Below are 19096 nucleotides of genomic sequence, written 5' to 3' on the forward strand. Positions count from 1 at the left end.
CACAGTGTGTGGGAGGACACCGTGTGTGGGAGAGGACACAGTGTGTGGGAGAGGAGACAGTGTGTGGGAGAGGACACCGTGTGTGGGGGAGGACACCGTGTGTGTGGGAGAGGACACCGTGTGTGTGGGAGGACACAGTGTGTGGGAGAGGACACAGTGTGTGGGAGAGGACACCGTGTGTGTGGGAGAGGACACCGTGTGTGTGGGAGAGGACACAGTGTGTGTGCGAGAGGACACAGCGTGTGGGAGAGGACACAGTGTGTGTGGGAGAGGACACTGTGTGGGAGAGGACACTGTGTGTGGGAGGACACTGTGTGTGGGAGGACACAGTGTGTGGGAGAGGACACAGTGTGGGAGAGGACACCGTGTGTGGGAGGACACCGTGTGTGGGGGAGGACACAGTGTGTGTGGGAGGACACAGTGTGTGGGAGAGGGCACCGTGTGTGGGAGGACACAGTGTGTGTGGGAGAGGACACAGTGTGTGGGAGGACACAGTGTGTGGGAGGACACTGTGTGTGGGAGGACACAGTGTGTGGGAGAGGGCACCGTGTGTGGGAGGACACAGTGTGTGGGGGAGGACACAGTGTGTGTGGGAGAGGACACCGTGTGTGGGAGGACATAGTGTGTGGGAGAGGACACCGTGTGTGGGAGGACACCGTGTGTGGGAGGACACAGTGTGTGTGGGAGGACACAGTGTGTGTGGGAGAGGACACAGTGTGTGGGAGGACACTGTGTGTGGGAGAGGACACCGTGTGTGGGAGAGGACACCGTGTGTGGGAGGACACAGTGTGTGTGGGAGGACACAGTGTGTGGGAGAGGACACAGTGTGTGTGGGAGAGGACACAGTGTGTGTGGGAGAGGACACAGTGTGTGGGAGAGGACACAGTGTGTGTGGGAGAGGACACAGTGTGTGTGGGAGAGGACACCGTGTGTGGGAGAGGACACAGTGTGTGGGAGAGGACACAGTGTGTGTGGGAGAGGACACAGTGTGTGTGGGAGAGGACACAGTGTGTGGGAGGACACAGTGTGTGTGGGAGAGGACACAGTGTGTGGGAGGACACAGTGTGTGTGGGAGAGGACACTGTGTGTGGGAGAGGACACAGTGTGTGGGGGAAGACACAGTGTGTGGGGGAAGACACAGTGTGTGGGAGAGGACACAGTGTGTGTGGGAGAGGACACTGTGTGTGGGAGAGGACACAGTGTGTGGGGGAAGACACAGTGTGTGGGGGAAGACACAGTGTGTGGGAGAGGACACAGTGTGTGTGGGAGAGGACACCGTGTGTGGGGGAGCACACAGTGTGTGTGGGAGAGGACACAGTGTGTGTGGGGGAGGACACAGTGTGTGGGAGAGGACACAGTGTGTGTGGGAGAGGACACCGTGTGTGTGGGAGGACACAGTGTGTGGGAGGACACAGTGTGTGGGAGGACACAGTGTGTGGGAGAGGACACAGTGTGTGGGAGAGGACACCGTGTGTGGGAGGACACCGTGTGTGGGAGAGGACACAGTGTGTGGGAGAGGACACAGTGTGTGGGAGAGGACACCGTGTGTGTGGGAGGACACAGTGTGTGGGAGAGGACACCGTGTGTGGGAGGACACAGTGTGTGGGAGAGGACACAGTGTGTGGGAGGACACCGTGTGTGGGAGGACACCGTGTGTGGGAGAGGACACAGTGTGTGGGAGAGGACACAGTGTGTGTGGGAGGACACTGTGTGTGGGAGGACACAGTGTGTGGGAGAGGACACCGTGTGTGGGAGAGGACACCGTGTGTGGGAGAGGACACAGTGTGTGGGAGGAGACAGTGTGTGGGAGGGCACCGTGGGTGGGAGGGCACCGTGGGTGGGAGAGGGCACCTGCTGGACGAGGCCAAGCACATACCAGGATCTCGCGGAGCTCTTCCTCCCGTTGCTTCTTCTCTTTGAGCAGCTGCTGCAGCAGGGAGCTGAGTGCCCGGCGCTGCCCCGAGACCACTTCCTGCAACACAAGTCGGCCCCTGAGCTGCCCGACGAGCGCCCAGCGCCAGGGCCGGGTGCGCTGCACTGCTGTCACTCGTTCTCAGCTCAGTTTGAGGCTCTGCCCGATGCCCCTCGGCGAGTTGGGGACACAGCCAAGAGGCCCCTCTGCCCTGTGTCCCAGTCCCCTTCCTCCCAAGCCCCCGTCTCCCTTCCTGAGCTTAAGCCAAGCATGGGACCCCAGTGACTGATGGCGATGAGTGGGAAGAAACAGCCAACAAAAAATGACGGGCCACCCGCCTCGCTGACCACAGAGCACGGGCAGAAGCGGGACGGGCAGAAGCGGGGCGGGGAGGGCGGGCGGGGAGCGCCACGTGAGGAAGGCTGCCACGTGAGGAAGGCTGCCACGTGGAGGCACATGCAAACCGGAGCCCGTGTCGTGTCCCTGCCACTCATCCTCTTACCCCTGGGAGCCCCAGGGGAGCCCTGGCAGTGGGGGCCCCTCCAGCAGGGACAAGGGCACCGCCAAGCATAGTGGTGACAGTTTCTGAGTTACCCCAGCCCCTCGTCTCTGAAGCTCACAAAGGGCCTGCTCTGCCTCACCCTTCTCTGATGGCCAGTGACACACACTGGCCCTGAGTGATTGCTTCCACCTTGGGGTGGGTAGAAAGGGCGGCCCAGGGTGGGCAGTGACGTGCCCAAGGTCACACTGTACCTCTGGACAGGGCTGAGGGCAGGACTCCAGGTCCCAGCATCCTCACTGTGAGCCCTCCACTGAGTACGACGGGGACCATGACAGACGCAGGCTCTGTCTGGGAGCCGGCATGGGCACATATCCTCACAGGCCACCCCTCCAGCCCCTTAGTGAGCACCTGGGGAGTCTGGGGTCCAGAGAGGGGAAAACACAGCCCTCCTCTCCACATGCCAAGCCACACGGCAGGTCCCAGCTGTCCAGTCCAGACTGCTGTCCGCCACCCCCTGCTGCCCTCTCACCTCTGTGACAGGACACCTAGGTTGGCACACACAGATGCTGCCTACAGACAATGGCACAGAAATAGCTGGTCATCTTCTCCAGACATCCTTGGGACACCAAAAAGTCCCTTCTGCAGAGGCCCAGGGAGTGGGACCAGTGGCCCAGAAGCATGGCTTAAGGACACACCCTCTCCCAGCAAAGGACACGCAGAGCGGCGGCGATGAAGCCCTCCTTCCTCTGACCCTCCTGCCTAGCACCAGCCCCACTGGCCTGGCTCGAGCTGGACCTCTTGGGGCTGGGGCTTGGTCCCACTCCCCTGTGCTGATGAGCAGTGGCCACGGGCTGGCCGGGAGGGAGCGCTGGGAGCCTGGCTGGGCTGGGGAGGGAGGGTGGCAGGCAGGAAGCCCTACGTACCTGCAGTGCCTCTGTGTCCAGGGATTTCCTCTTTAACTCCAGCTGTGTCAGCTGCAATAACTCAGTTTCTATTAACCTAATCTAGACAGAAGACGAGACGGGGTTTTATTTGCGTTAACCGTGGTTCTATTTTGCGTTGCCGACCTCTGATGGCCAGTTGGGGCGTCAGAAACCCTTCTAGGGGAGGCTGGGGGCTCTGAAGAGGGGGACCTAAGGGCCTTGGAATCTCACCAACAGCACGGAGGGCAAAGAGGATCCGCTTGCCACAGCTCTGCTGCCTTGTTACATGGACATGCTGAGTCCAGGAGTCCAGCACAAGGCCTACTGCAGAGCCGACACCCAGTAAAGAAGTGTGGGATAAAGAAGGGCTTCCTTCAGAGCCGGGGAGAGTAGGAACAGACACACAGTCCCCTGAGCAGACTTTCTTGCTTCCTCCCCATGGCAGAGGGCCTCAGAAGGGAAGGAAGAGCTAACGTTGGCAGCTGACCATGGAGCATCCACTGAGTGCAAGCCTGCTGTGCTTTATCTGCATCATTCATTTTCTTTTTTCTTTTTGCGGAGCTGGGGATAGAACCCAGGGCCCAATACCGGTGAGGCAAGCCCTCTCCCACTGAGCCACATCCCTGTCCCTCTCTGCATCATTTAATTAGTTGTTCTCTGCTTGTTTGGATATATTATGTCTCCATTTTACAGACAAGAAAAAATTGAGGCTCAGAAGGTTACATAACTTGCCCAAGGAACAAAGCAGATAAGTGAGAGCACTTTCCCTGGGATGCCTGCTCCAAGCTGAAGAGCTGGCCTGGGTGATCACAACCACCCACCTACACTGAGCACGTCTGGGGTCAGGTCCCACAGTAGTGGCTTTACCCTGTGCCTATGACCCTCTGACCCCACTAACCCCTGGTCAGAGGAATGAGCTTCATTTCCGGCAATGTGGGGTTGAAATTAAATAGGGAAATTTAAAAGGTTAGGTTGGTTTTGGCCAAAGAGGAAAGAAATAGAAAGAAAAATAAACCATGCAGAAAGGTGAGGTTCGAGTGTGCTGAACAGGATGTGATGAGCGTCCCATGGCCTGCAAGCTCCTCCTCCAGCCCAGCCCCATTCCAGAGCGTGCCACAGAGCCACAGCCCTGGGTTTGCCCAGGGCCACTCTGCAGAGCAGAGCAGAGCCTGGGTGGGAGCATAGTCCCCTCCTGCCAGGCCCAGGCCTCTCCCCAGCTCGAGGCTCCTGGTGACCCACCGAATCCCCAGGCTGGGAAATCCAGTCTTCCTAGGGGAGCCCTGAGCTGCTGTCAGTCTGCCTGCGTTGGCAGGTCTGCAAGGAAGAGGAGGGCCCCAGGCACAGGCCTCTTGTGAGCCCGCAAGTGGGGGCCTCACACCTCGTCCTGTGACCTGCAGCCCTGCTCAGCAGCCTCCAGGTGGCTCTGAAAGCTGAGGGCAGGTCTAGGATGGAGCGCCCCCCAGCACTCACCTGGTTCCTGATCTGCCGGTGCATCAGGTCCTTCTTCACCTGGAGGGCCTCAAAAGCAGCCTTCTGCATGGCACTCTGCAAAACAGATGGCACTCGGGCTGCTCAGCACAGCGGTGGCGCTGCTCTCCCAGGGCCGTCCGGGGAGTAAATCTGCATACAGTTCCTGGGCACATGATTTCTACGTTTCTCAGGGAGAGACTGAAATACACATTCACCTTTTCATCCAAGTTTTTAAAATCCTAACGTTAAGGGCTTCCCATGGGCTGGTACCCTGCTCCGCGCTCTTCCTGCACCTTGCACCGATTTCTACAGCAGTGGCTGGCCTGCGAGCCTCTGCGGCCGGGCCGTGGGGACGAGCCAAGTCTACTGAGCTCCTGAGCCCCTCCTTAACCAGAGGCAGATGTCTGCCCTGGGAACAAGACCCTCCTCAGCCCTGTCTCACAAACATCAGGTCACGCTATTAGGAAAACGAAGAGACTGGGTTAGAGAGAAAGGGGGAAGGGAAGGTGGCCTGGCCAGGCCGGGCGGGGAGAGCGCGGGCTACAGGGAAATGCTGCAGACCGCAGGGCAGGTGGTGGGTGGTGCTCCGTCTGCTCTGGGCCCAGCTAAGGAGGGGGACGAAGTAGCTGGGAGTGTGAAGGGGGCGGGTCTCACCACGCTGTCCTGAGGGCTCCATGGACACCATTACCTCTCACCCTGTGAGGCCTTAGGATGAGCCCCGTATACAGGATGGGGGAGGACGGGGAGGTGCCCCGGGGAGGGGTGCTTCTTTAGATTTGGTGACCAGAAGACCATGTTCCAGAGGCCTCTCCCTGCCCCTCTGGACATCTCCAAGGTCACAGAGTCTCCTGTCTTACACACTGTCCGGCTTAGGGGACCTGGGCACTCCTGTCACCTCTGCCCTCATGCCCCAAGCCAGGGCTCACCTCCTGCAGGATCTGGCTGATGGCTTTGTTCTGATCCATCTGCTGCCATGACAGGATCTGCTGGAACCGCTCATCCATTTCGGCCATGCTGCCAGAAAGACAGCACATTTGTTAACTCTGAACATTTCCTGAGTACCTATTATGTGCACACACCTTGGAGGAGATGAGATACCATTCATTCACCGACCAATACCCATGGAGTACCCTGCTGGGGCCATGCCCCTGGCTGGGCACACAGTTTGTCCAAACTGCATGGTCCCAGAAGGGAGGTGCTGGAGCCAGGAGCTGGCAGAGAATCTCCCAGGTCCTCTCACCCCTCCAGTCATGCAGTCCCCTCCATGATGCCCCTGCAATGGACACCTGGGCTCTGCCCAACCACTCCTACAGGTAGAGAGCTTCCAACCTCCCAGCAGGCCACTCCACAGGGAAAGCATCCTTCCTGGACACTGTTGCCCTGGCCATCTGCTCTCAGCTCCCCGGAACATGGCTGGTGATTCTGGCACAAAACCTGCAACCGCACATACGCCCTGGCCTCCATGCAGTCTTGGTTTTGAGTTATTGATTAGACCCTGAAGTGGGGGACTGTATGCTCATCAAATCCTCTAACCAATCTGCGAGTAGCTACTAGGAATTTCTGATGAGAAATTTTCAGGAAGGGACCAAGACTCCTCAGGTAGGAATCTTGTACTCCCGAACCATGTCACACATCCAGAAAGGAGGGAGGTTCCTGCATCTGCAGGGACACAGGGATGGTTGGCACAGACAAGGCCGGGGAGGGTGGTGAGTGAGTCAGGGCAGCAGGGGCTGCCGAGCACCCTCTGAGCTCTTCTCACCCGGGCACCTTTGGAACCTTTGACAAGCCCACAGGGCTATGGTGAGCTTGGTGACCCAGACCCAGAGGGACCAGCAACACAAACAGCCCCATCACTCTCCCCCTCCAGCACATCCCGGCTTCATGAGCCCTAGGAACTGGACGAGGCCAGCCCAGTCCAGAGCACGTGCTGCCTGCTGCCAGCCTCCAGTCCTGGCCTGCCACCTGCTGGCTTGTTCCCTGCATTAGTCTCTTGGAACCTGAGCTTTGACTGTAAAATGGGACTAATAAAAATACAGTCCCTCACAGATAAGCTAATGCCATCAGTCATCGAGCCTCTGGCTTGGCACAGGGACAGTGCATAAGAAATGGGTGTGACTGTTATTATTGCATCACCGCCCAACCCTGAATCATGGGGTCCAGCTATAAAAGTCAGGAAGGCCGGTCACCACTTGTGCTGGACAGCATGGCCAAAGCTGGGGCAGCCCAGGGCAGGGGATCCAGTGCCCAGCTCTCTGCTGAGTCCTGGGCCCTGCGCCAGCTCCCCCGAGGCCCTGGCCTGGGAATGCTCTTCCTCCCCTTACCTGGAACAGGCCTGCTGGACCAGGCTCTGCCTCTGAGACTCGTAGGCCATCTGGATGAGCCGGTTCTTACAGCTCTCAGTCAGCATCTGCTGCATGGCGGCTGCGGACAGAGGGGTAAGGGGTGTGCTGAGGGAGGGTAGCTACCCTTGGGGACCCCGGTAGGAATGAAGCTGCAAGAGGACAGGACTCGAGGCACCACCTACTGATGTGCCTGATAGTCACTATAAAAATGGTCTCTCTCAGGGCAGGAGGTGTAGCTCTGTGGTAGAGCATTTGCCTAGCATGCCTGAGACCCTGGTCCATCCCCAGTACCCTCAAGAAAAGAAGTTTCTTTCTATTTATTTATTTATTTATGGCTGGGAATGGAACCCAGGACTGCTTAAACATTGAGTCCATCCTGGCCCTTTTATATTGTTACTTAGAGACAGGGTTTCAGTAAGTTGCTTAGGGCCTCACTAAGTTGCTGAGGCTGGCTTTGAACTTGTGATCCTTCTGCCTCAGCCTCCCAAGGCAGAATTACAGGTGTGCACCACCATGCCCAACTTCTCTTTTTAACTATAAAACTAACACAAACCAGATATATGATGGTGTAGACTGGGAAGGGTGACAGGAGGATCATAAGTTCGAGACAAGCCTCAGCAATTTAGTGAGACCCTGTCTCAAAATAAAATGAAATTAAAAGGGCTGTTTGAAAAAAAAAAAAAAAGAGTAACCTGAGCTTGGAAGATGGACCAACCATAAAACACCAACACACACACACAAACCTTCTATAACCTTGTCACCAAGAAACACTACATTTTGATATGTATTCTTCCAGTAGATTTATTTGGAGGGGTACTGGGGTTAGAACTTAGGAGCACTTTACCACTGAGCTATACACCCAGCCCTTTTTATTTTTTATCTTGAGACAGGGCTTTGCTAAGTTACAGAGCCTGGTCTTGAACTTGTGATCCTCCTGCCTCAACCTCCAGAGTTGCTGAGATGTCAGGTGTATGCTATCGTGGTTGGTGCCAACAGATTTTTAATGCATATTTTTGCATTTAAAAAATTAAAATAGGAGGTTGAAACAGGAGAATTACAAGTTCAAAGCCAGCCCCAGTAACTTAGCAGGCCCTAAGCAACTCAGTGAGACCCTGTCTCTAAATAGAACATAAAAAAGGCTGGGGATGTGGCTCAGTGGTTTGCCCTTAGGTTTAATCCCTGGTATCAGAATAATAAAATAAAAGAGCCCTCTCCCTCTCTTTCTCCTTCCCCGGCCAACTCCCTTTCTCTCTGTGGGTGGAGGGGGAGAAATATAATAATTAAAAGCTGGGGGGCTGGGACTATGGCTCAGCGGTAGCGCGCTCGCCTGGCATGTGAGGCACTGGGTTCGATCCTCAGCACCACATATAAATAAATAAATAAAGGTCTATAACCAAGTTAAAAAAAAACATTAAAAAAAAAAAAAGCTGGGACTCAAGTGAAGAGGTATCTGTACAGTGGCCAACCCACATGCTCACAGAGGGACAAATGCACCAACAGTGTGGCCCGTGCATGCTGTGGGGTGTCATCCACCCTTAAAACAAAGACGACTCTGACAGCTGCTGCTGCGTGATGCGCCTCAGGACCTCATGGTTAGTGCAAAGACAAGAGGACAATACCGAAGGGTTGCACTGCACCAGTCCCCAGAGGAGGCAAACGGACGGACGGACGCCAGGAAATAGGGTGGGTGTTTATGGGGGGCTGGAGGAGCGGGATGGGGAGTGAGCGCGAAATGGGACAGATTTTCATTTGGGGAAGATGGAATCGTACTGGAGAGGCTCGGAGGAGAGGATGGGAACATCAATGCCACCGAACTGCACATTTCAGTGGTTAAATGGTGAAGTTATGTGAAGAGCGTTTTACCATAATAGAAAGAATCGAAAGAGAATCACATTAAACACAGCACTTCTCATTTTTTTAATTAATATCTGCCTGTGTCAATTAGATGTGATGCTCATGACTGCAGAGGACTCTCGTACGTAGGTCACCAAAGTTTATTTAGGTAATTCTTTATTTGGATGCATTTGTGCTTTTTTTTAAAAAAAAATATTAAATGATCCTTCAATAAATATTCTTGCTCAAACATCTTTGTGAACATCTGATTATTTAATTATCCTCTAAGTAATCTTAGAAGTACAATCTTAAGGCATGAACAATATATTTGGGACTCCTGAAACCATGTGCCCTTGACTCAAGTGCTACCTTTCCAGAACTTTTTGCTATTTTTCTGCTGCTTCACCACTGAGCCACATCCCTAGATCTTCTGATTTTTAAAAAAATTTTTTTTAGTTGTAGATGGACACAATACCTTTATTTATTTATTTATATGTGGTGCTGGGGATCGAACCCAGTGCTTCACACATGCAAGTTGAGTGCTCTACCACTGAGCCATAATCCCAGCCCCAACCTTCTGATTTTTTGAGAGGGGTCTCCCTTTTGTTGCTGAGGGTGGCCAAATTGCCTAGGCTGGCCTCCAACTTGTAGTCCTCCTATTGTAGCCTCCAGAGTCACTAGGATGACAGGTGAGTATCACTCTGCTGGGCCTTTTTGCTGTTTTTACTGAGTTTTTTTTTAGTTATAAAAATAATAAGGGGTTGGGGCCTAACAGCATATGCAAGGCCAAGTATGAGGCATAAAACAAAACCAAAAATAAAACATGCTCATTTTTTAAAAAAGTTAAGTAATAGGGAAGCTTGAATAGGGGAAAACGAAAGTCTCTAGACACGTTCCCATCCCTGTGCAGTTAATTAGATGAAGATCCTTCTGGAAATTTCCCCACATTTTTGTTTTTACAAATGGTGGATACGGAGTGACCTTTAACACCAAGATGCTAATGACCTGACAGGTGGTGGGGGGACGACAGGCATGCCACGGGCTTGCCTCAGAGCCCAGCCCACAGACAGCCTTGACCAAGTGTGCACGGGAAGCCTGCCTCCTGACAAAGGCTGCAGAGGCGGGGACACCCAATAGAATCAGTTCTTATTTTAACAAAGGACAGGCAACACCTCCTTGGCTGTCCTTAGCCCACGTCTACAAGTCCTCAGGGCCATGGTGGGGTCCCTTCATTAGCGTGTACCACGTGGAGCCCAGGACCATTCCTGAGGAATGATGGGAAAGGGCACAGCACCCAGGAACTCCAGAGGGGCCAGCCCAGTTCCCTGATTCTCAAAAACAGGGAAGCCAGCCCTATGGAAGGCTCATTTGGTCCAGGTGTGATCCCATCTGGCTCTCCTAATGACCCTATGAGATTGCCAGGTCATAGCATTTTCCCATATTATAGATAATAAAATTGAAGCTTAGAAAAGTTAGGGACCAGTAATGCCCCCAAGGTCACAGCTGCTATCCAAGCTGAGACTCTGAATCCAAGCCTAGCCTGGCCCCATAGCCCCATCTCCATGAGCTGGACTTGCCTGCCTTTCTTGAGGGCTGACACTCAGTGCTCTCCACACATGACTGCCATAGAGGGCTGCCCATCCACTGGCCCAGGTGGCCAAATGCTCTTCTCTAGGGCCCTCACCTTCCCCATCTCGGAACTCACCAGCGATCTCACGTTGTCGCAGGTTCTCTGTCTCCTCCTGAGTTATGGACATCAACTGTTCCATTCTTATTCTAGGGGGAAAAAAAGCCATCCATTCACTTGGCAAACAACTTTTCCAACAGGGAACCCCACCAGAAGAGCACCACCTCCTCCAGGAAGCCTGCCCTGAAGAGCCAACCCAGATGAGCTCCCTGAATGCCCACATCACCACCTCCTCCTGTGGGGCCTGTTAACTCCAGCCCTGTAGCTAGAGCACCTGTGTAAAAGGGTGAACATCCCCTTAGAAAAATGGGCCAGTGCTTCACTACAAGTAACCAGCAAACATGGGAAGACGCTTAACATCACTGGCAAAGAAGGTCAGACCTATTCACCTGTCAGGTTGGTTGAGATTAAGAAAACCAGGAGCTGCTGCTGCAGGCAACGATGGTGGAGAAATGGGCACGTCTGTGCACTGCTCAGAGCACAAACCGGCTACATGTTTGGGAAGGTGTGCTGGCACCCATCTAAATGTTATTTGCAGATTTCACTAAAAAGATGATCATATAAAGCTTGGTGCCATGGTGCCTGTCTATAATCCCAACTACTTGGAAGCCTGAGTAGGAGGATCACAAGTTCAAGGCCAGCCTGGGTGATTTAGTGAGAGCCTGTCTCAAAATAAAATAAAAGTTCTGGGGCACTAGCTCAGTGATAGAGTGATCGCCTAGATCATGCAAAGCTCTGGGTTCAATCTCTAGAACAAAAGAAAAAAAAAAGTCACATAAATACCTAAGGGTACACTGAGAGTCTGTTCACCATCATAATTTTTGAAATTATAAAAAACTGGAAGCAACTCAAAGGTTTGTGGGCAGAGGGCTAATTAAATAAATTATGATTTAATCACACAATAGAACATTCTTCAGCAATTACAAATTACCAGATTTGACATGGAAATTCATCCATGATATAGCAAGTGAAAATGAACAAGGTGACATGCATGCACACATGCCTGCTGTGCTTTTTCATATGCCCAACTAGCAGGAGTGGCTTGGAAAAATCAATATCCTTTCCTGTTCCCTGCTGCTGGGACTTAGTTGCAAGGGCATGGATAGGTTGAGCAGCTCTGTCTGCTGTCCAGGGCCATAGACAGCTCAAGAGAAGGTGGCATCTGGTAGAGGGCTGTACTCTGGGCCCGGCCCCACCCAGAACCAGGGGTTCTTGGTCAGTGTGGGCCAAATAGATGATGCCACTGGCCACAACACTGCTTGGCTTGGACCGGCCCAGCTCCCCAGCCCCAGCTGAGGTTGGCAGCATGGAGGTGGCTACTGTAGCCCCAGGAAGCACCCTGCAGAAGGCCTTTCCAGGCAGTGGGGGCCTAGAAGTCTGGACTGACTGGGCGAGATAGGGCTCCTCCAAGGACAGCTCAGAGTCCTCGCTGCTATTGCAGGACCCGAGAGAACCAGGAGGGATCAGAATTGACATCTCAGGGAGGGGTGGAGGATGGAGTTGGTCCTTCCTCTCGATCATCTTTTCTAATTACAAAAGTGGTGTGCCCCAATACAGTCGACTCAGAAAACACAGAGAAGAAAATGAAGGCCACTATATGTAAGTCCCATGACTCAAAAAAAATTAAGTAGTAACCATGGGAATGGGTCCACATGCTTTCTGCACACAGATATGTGCAGAGTGTCTTTTTTTTTTTTTGGTTCTAGGAATTGAACCAAGAGGTGCTCTACCACATCCCCAGCCCACTTTATTTTTATTTTGAGACAAGGTCTTGCTAAGTTGCTTAGGACCATGCTAACTTGCTGAGGTGAGCCTTGAACTTGTGATCCTCCTTTCTCAGCCTCCCAGCTCACTGGGATTATAGGCATGTACAATCACTCTTGGTCAGAGTGTCTTTTTAAAATGATAACTGGTATATTCCTCTTTAAATACAGCCTCCCACTTTTCTACTTAGCAACATGACTGTTCTCCCTAGTGAAGAACACAATTGGCCCTCCATATACATGGGTTCCACATCTGTGGATTCAATTTACTGTGGATCAACAATGTTTGAAAAAAACCTGCCTCTATACTGAACAGGTACATATTTTTCCTTGTCATTATTTCCTAAATAATAGAGTATAAGAGCTATTTAAACAGCATTGACATTGTATTAGACATTATAAGTTATATAAATATAAAGTGTACAGGAGGAGGTGTGTAGGTTATATGCATATACTTTGCCATTTTACATAAGGGACTTTGAGCATCAGTGGGCTTTGGTATCTGCAGATGGTCCTGGAACCAATCCCCCTCAGATACAAAGGGACAAACGTATTTTATTTCTTTTTCTTTCCATAAATGTAGATTTGTTCTTTTTTTTTATATTGGAAATATTCATTATGTATCCATCCTATTCATGTCTCTAAATTTTTTAAAGAACTTGAAAGTAGTGATAATTTATTTTATTTTATTTTTTTTTAAAGAGAGAGTGAGAGAGGAGAGAGAGAGAGAGAGAGAGAGAGAGAGAGAGAGAGAGAGAGAGAATTTTTTTAATATTTATTTTTTAGTTCTTGGCGGACACAACATCTTTGTTGGTATGTGGTGCTGAGGATCGAACCCGGGCCGCACGCATGCCAGGCGAGCGCGCTACCGCTTGAGCCACATCCCCAGCCCAGATAATTTATTTTTTGATCTAGTTATTTACTTTGACAGTACTATGGATTGAACCCAGAGCTTTGCACATGTGAGGCAAGCACTCTACCACTGAGTCACATTTCTAGGCCTTTTTATTTTGAGACCGGGTCTCACTAAGTTGCCAAGGCTGGCCTTGGACTTGTGATCCTCCTGCCTCAGCCTCCCAATTGCTGGAACTGCAGGTGGGTCCTGCCACTCCTGGCATGGCAATTCTTCTTAATTTGATCCTAACAAGCTGAATCTCTTTATAGCTTTAAGAAAACTTTCTGGGACAATCTCCTGGAGATTCACAAAGACATTCCTCCCCAGAGCTCCACTCCCTGGAAGGACGCTTACCTTTCGTTTTCCAGAGACTTTAAGATCTCCGCACTTTTCTTTTGCCTGTGAAGAAAACCAGAGCGGTCCCTGCAGTCACCAGCCCTTTCCCGCAGCCCTGCCCCACCTCACTGCACGGGCCATGCTAGGGGCCTCAGTGCCTGCCTCTGAGCCCTGCCACCTGGGAGCTCTGTGTCCAGGCCAGTAAAGCCACTCCAGGCCCCAGATGTCCTCACTTGTGAAAACAGGTGAAAAACTTCCTGGGATGTTTGTAAAAAGTAAATGAGAAAATAAGCATGAAGTGAGCTCCCCAAAGCGGTCACTTTCTGGACTCAGGTGCTTGGTAACTGACAGGTGAGGGAGCACCAGGCGCAGCCGGATGAGGAAGAGGAAGCCTGGAGGGACAGGAAACAGGCGAAAGCCTGCTTCTGGACTCTTCCTGCAATCTCCCCTCTAACTAGACATTCTCAAGCTTCTTGAAATCTCTACCTGTCCCCCTTCTCCCCAGCCCCACCGAGACCTGCTCTTAGGAGCTCCTACCTAGGACAGAATTTGTTCAGCTAAATCTCACTACAGGGTGAAGCCCTCAGGCAAAAGGCTCCTTGGAACTCAAAATCCTGGAGCAGGCGAGATCTCGACTACCTTGCTAAGAGCCACTCATTTTACAGAGGGGAAACCTGGGGCCAGCAGGGAAACACTTGCCACGGCCATAGGTCCAGTCAGTGTAAGTCCCATGACAAGGACTCAGACCTCGACGTGTTTGGTAAGGTTCCTTTTTCTGTGTGTTGATGGGGATTGAAGCCCCTAGCAGGAGCACGTGGGTAGGAGTGCAGACCGTGGGGAGGACTGGACCTCCATTCTGGGACCTCGAAGGGCATCCTGCGGAGAAGGGCTCCGGGCCAGAGGCAGGGCCAGGACTGACCTCTGGTTCTCCTGCAGGAGTTTCTGGATGCGACTTGCGATGCTCTGCTCTGTCTGCTTTAGCTGCTCCTGCAGACGCTGCCGATCTGCGTCCAGGTAGCGCTGGCGCTCACTCAGGCCCTGCTCCAGCCGAGACTGCTCCTGTGGGGCGGGAGGCAGAGGTCCTGAGTGAAACCCTGATGTGCCATGGAACAGCTCTGACTGGAGCTAGGAGACTGGGTTTCCTGCCCCACCGTGCCTGTCTACTCTGTGTGAACTTGGGGTTCCCCTCTTGCTGGACCTTAGAGTGCCCATTTGTGCCTGAGGAGGCCTGGGTGATGGGTCAGGGCCTTCTCTTTCAGGTACCGGGGCAGATGTGAGAGCCTAATCGCCCTGCCCTCCCACCTCAGGGGGGCCTTGGCCTGTGTCAGAAGGCCACTGGCTGGGGACAACAGTCTGATGCCTGGGCTGCTCACACCTCCTTGACTGTCTGGAGGATCTCGTCCTTCTGACAGCTGCTCTGCTGAAGCAACTGGGCATGCTCTCGCTGTCCGAGGTCCAGGCGCCGCTCAAATTCCAGCTTCTCCAGCATCTTCTGTTCCTGCAGGAGTAAAGATGCTGGTGACTGCCAGCATGGGCTCCGTGGGCACCAGGACACAGCAGCAGGGGCAGCGCTAAGTAGCATGGGCTGTAGGTCAGTGCTGAGCAACCCAGCTGTCCACTAGGGCCTGGTGGTCTAGAACCTGTCTGGCTTCCCACTCTGAGCTTCTGTCTCATCTGTCAAGTGGATACTCTGCCACCACTGGAGGAGGCACGAGGACGCAGTGAGACAATGCACGTGAGAGGAGAGCACATCTTCAGCCTTGAATCAGAGCCAGGAATAAGCTCTTTCTTCAAATATCTCAGGAGTTGAGATTTTTAGTGAACACATCAGAGACGAGGAAAAGAGGCATCTTCTTACCTTCCTCTTCTCATAGTCAGAGAACCTGTTCTGGGGGAGAAGAGACAGAGGTCAGGAGAAGGGCCCAGCTAGGGTGTTCAATAGCACATGTACCAGAATCTCCCTGGTGGCCTGGCCTCATGCGGACCCTGGCCTACCTGACTGCTGCATCAGAATGGGTGGGGGGCTGCCCGGGAGGTGCCAAGACAGCTCTGGGCAGGCAGCGCTGAGCAGGCCTGGTGCTCCAAAAGAAGACCATGAAACAAGGTACACACTTCCCGTGGCTGTGTGTGGCACCTAGAGCTCCTGTCTGGCCACCTAAGCACTTGCAAATGCAGAAGGAGCATGTACAGGTTCCTACAGGATCGTTGAAGAGTGAAAACTAAACCACACCAGCGTCCACCAACAGGTGACCACATCAGTGAGCCCTGGAGCATGGGATGTATATTGTAAATACTTTCTCAAAGTACAGATTAGCACAAGTTTCCTAGATGGTCATCTCTTCCCTCTCCAACTTTCATTGAACTGTCCGAAAAATATAAAATTGCAAATGCATTTACATCAGCAGCGGAGACAGGGAAGGGTGGCATCTGGCAACCAGAAATCAACCAAAGCATCACTGGAAGCTGTGAAGCCAAACCCTGGCAGCTGTGCTCCCCTTCCCTGCAGTGCTGTCCTCCACCACTGCCAGCAGAGAAAACTGTCTGTGAGCCCGGGCTGTGGAAGCCGACGGTGGAGACAGTTTCTGCTGCTCCAGGAGCAGGTGCCCCCGGGCTGCAGTGCAAGTCCTTACTGAGCATCCTGCAGGGCCACCTGTCACTGGTACTGGCCTATGTGCCCATCAGCCTCCTTCACTACACCTAGGGCATGGTGGGGGGCATGTGGTATGTGGTCAGGAAGAATTTGTTGAAAGACAACAAGGAGCAATCCAGACATGATCCCATCCCAAGGACAGATAAGACAGTAGAAAAATTATTTACCCCTTTCATTAAATTCAGCACGGTGTTAAATGCTGCCAAGGAAATGCACAGGGTGCTTTGAGAACACAGAACAGGACACTGACTTGGGCTGGTGCTTCTCAGAGGACTCAATAAACTGGTGAGTGGGGAGAATTCCAGACAGAGGGAACCACTTGCTCAAGGCCCTGATGGAGGGAGGAGTGTGGTTTGTTCAGGAAACACAGAGATCCCTGAGCAGCTGATGGTTGGTAAGCCCATCACAGGCCTTGTAAAAAAAAAGGCTGGTCTGAATGGAGGGAAGCTCTAGTTTAATGGAGGAATCTGGGGGCTTCAGCTCTGATCATCCCCTCATCCTAGCAGCCCCAACACAGGCACATGGCAGTGAGCACCACCAGACAGGCCTGCCTTACCTGCCACTTGACCTCCTCCCTTGAGAACCGGTCTGGGGGCCCATCAGGACTGTCCCGGGAGTTCTCAGCTCCATCTTGCTCCAGAACTGGCAGCAGATACTGAGAAGGGGGATAATATTCCAGCCCCGACTCTGCAAGAGATGGGACACAAGCTGGCAGGGGGACCTGAAGTTGTCTGTTCCCAAATCCCTTGCTCCCCTCCTCTCTCCTTCCTCCCCCACAGCCCACACTGCCAGGCTCAGTCCAAACTGCTCTCGTTCTCCCTGGATGGGGTCCCCCTACCTTGTCCACTAGTCCTAGCCTCCAGGCCTGGGATGGGGCAAGTGCTTAGTGTCAGCTGAGTGAGTAAATGGGCAAGTCATCTGCCTCTCCATCCAAGTGAGAACAAAGTGGTAGAAAAGCCCAAGAGAAGCAGAGAAACTGGGTCCAGAATCCAGCTTTACTAATAACTTCCTGTGTGTGCAAGATCTTGGGCAAGTCTCCTTCCTTCTCTGGCCCTCCTGTATAGATAGCTTCCTTCTGTATAATGTGAAAGGGGTCATATCCTATACTCATTTTCCATTGTATTGCTTGCCTTTTTCTTGCTGATTTCCAGGAGCTCTTTACGTATTACGGGTCTATAATATATATTGCACCTATTCTGGTTGCAACACCTGGTCTTTTTAACTTGGATGCTGGTGTCCATCTGAGACCAAAAAAATAGAAAAAAATTGTTTTTATTTTTTATTTATTTATGTTGCAGTATTAGGGCTTGAACTCAGAGGAGTTCGACCACTGAGCTATACCTCCAGCCTTTTTTTATTACTTTTATTTGAGTCAGGGTCTTGCTGGGGCTGGCCTTCACCTTACAATTCTACTGCCTCAGCCTTCCAGGTTGCTGGGATTACAGGGCTGTGCCATTGTGCTCGGCTTGAGAAAAGCAAATTTCACATTTTGGTGTAATCAGAATTATCCCCTCCCTTGGAAGGACACAAATAGGTAGTTGACAAGAAATACCAAAATAGGCAGACATACAAATATTCAAATAACCAAGGAAGTGACATGAAAATAACAATGAGCTCTGCTGTTCATCCACCTGATTAGCAGGCTTTGCTTTTCCTTCCCTTCTTCCTTTCTCTTTCCCTCTTCCTCTCTTTCTTTCCTTCTTTCTTTGTGAGCTGGGGATGAAACCCAGGGCTCACCTGCCGGGCAAGGCCCTCACCACTGAGCTGTGCCCAGCCCAGGGTTCACTGTCCCCACACTGTTCCAGAGTCACTCAGGTATTAAAAAGACCATCCAATCCCACTGCTCCGCAAGGGCACCTTCATCAGATGTCGGACGACCCATGCGCGAGTCTCAGCTGTGCTCTGAAAGGCCCACAGTGACAGGGCCAACGGGGGACCACCACCTTGGGAGCGCAGGCGTTCCAAGGTTTAGCTCCTTCTGCGGCCCTGTCCTTCCACCAAGTCTAGCCCACCACCCTCTCTCCCCTGGATGACCTCCGTGGCCTCCTCACTGGTCCCCCATTCATTCTTGCCCCCTCTAATCCCTTCTCACTGTAGCCTGAGTGATCTTTGTAAAAAGCGAATCTGACCTTGTGAAATCCAGTCTCCTTTGGACACTGGCCAGGCCCCTCCATCCCCTCCCCACCTCTCCTCCCTGGGCTCCCCCGCTCCAGCCCCACAGGCCTCCTCACACCTCAGGCCCTCCGCCCACCCCTCAAGAGCCTTCCACAGGCTCCTCCTCTGCCAGGCCCCTCACTAGTCCCAACCCAACCCAGGGGCACCCCTGAGCTCCCTCCTAAGCCAGCCCGTGATCACAGACCCTGAGCTCCGAGCAGGCAGGGAGAGTGACACCATCCCCCACCCCGGGGCTGGTGCAGGGTGGCTGCTGGTGACAGATAGCCTGAATTTACCTTTGCAGAGGAACTGCTGAATGGCGGTGGTGCCGGCACCACACACCTCCGGTGGGGGGTGGATCATGGACGAAGCGTCGAGACTCAGCGTCTGCAGACACAGGGGCCTGTCCTTACTGTGTGCCTCACCTGCCACCCAGCAGGAGTGGAAGCCACCTGCCCCCTCTGCCTAGGTGTGCCAGGAGCCCTTCCAACACCTGGGTGGTGCTGGCACACAGCAAGCTCTCTTGCTCTCTTAGGGACAAATACATAAGTGAGTGACCAAAGGAATTATAGGATGGGCAAGAATGCGATTCCAACTCTGTTAAAAATTATACTATACCTCTGACATTA

The 19096-nt window shown here is 52.8% G+C and overlaps 1 protein-coding gene across 5 annotated transcripts in view; it reads right to left on the reverse strand.

Annotated features, from left to right (window-relative positions):
• Nucleotides 1-19096, reverse strand: part of LRSAM1 (leucine rich repeat and sterile alpha motif containing 1) — a 52802-nt gene that overhangs the window by 21321 nt on the left and 12385 nt on the right. For all 5 annotated transcript variants that reach the window (XM_081280828.1, XM_081280827.1, XM_081280826.1 and 2 more), the window contains 12 exons: nucleotides 18764-18854; nucleotides 16870-17000; nucleotides 15522-15551; nucleotides 15039-15161; nucleotides 14583-14722; nucleotides 13682-13726; nucleotides 10688-10758; nucleotides 7129-7228; nucleotides 5734-5821; nucleotides 4808-4882; nucleotides 3338-3418; nucleotides 1877-1972 (listed from right to left, as the gene is read on the reverse strand). In XM_081280828.1, the coding sequence (XP_081136954.1) occupies nucleotides 1877-1972; nucleotides 3338-3418; nucleotides 4808-4882; nucleotides 5734-5821; nucleotides 7129-7228; nucleotides 10688-10758; nucleotides 13682-13726; nucleotides 14583-14722; nucleotides 15039-15161; nucleotides 15522-15551; nucleotides 16870-17000; nucleotides 18764-18854 (1071 nt within the window). The remainder of the gene's footprint in view (nucleotides 1-1876; nucleotides 1973-3337; nucleotides 3419-4807; nucleotides 4883-5733; nucleotides 5822-7128; nucleotides 7229-10687; nucleotides 10759-13681; nucleotides 13727-14582; nucleotides 14723-15038; nucleotides 15162-15521; nucleotides 15552-16869; nucleotides 17001-18763; nucleotides 18855-19096) is intronic.

The sequence above is a fragment of the Spermophilus citellus genome (assembly GCF_964194105.1).
Source record: "Spermophilus citellus genome assembly, chromosome: 2".
NCBI classification, from domain to species: domain Eukaryota; kingdom Metazoa; phylum Chordata; class Mammalia; order Rodentia; family Sciuridae; genus Spermophilus; species Spermophilus citellus.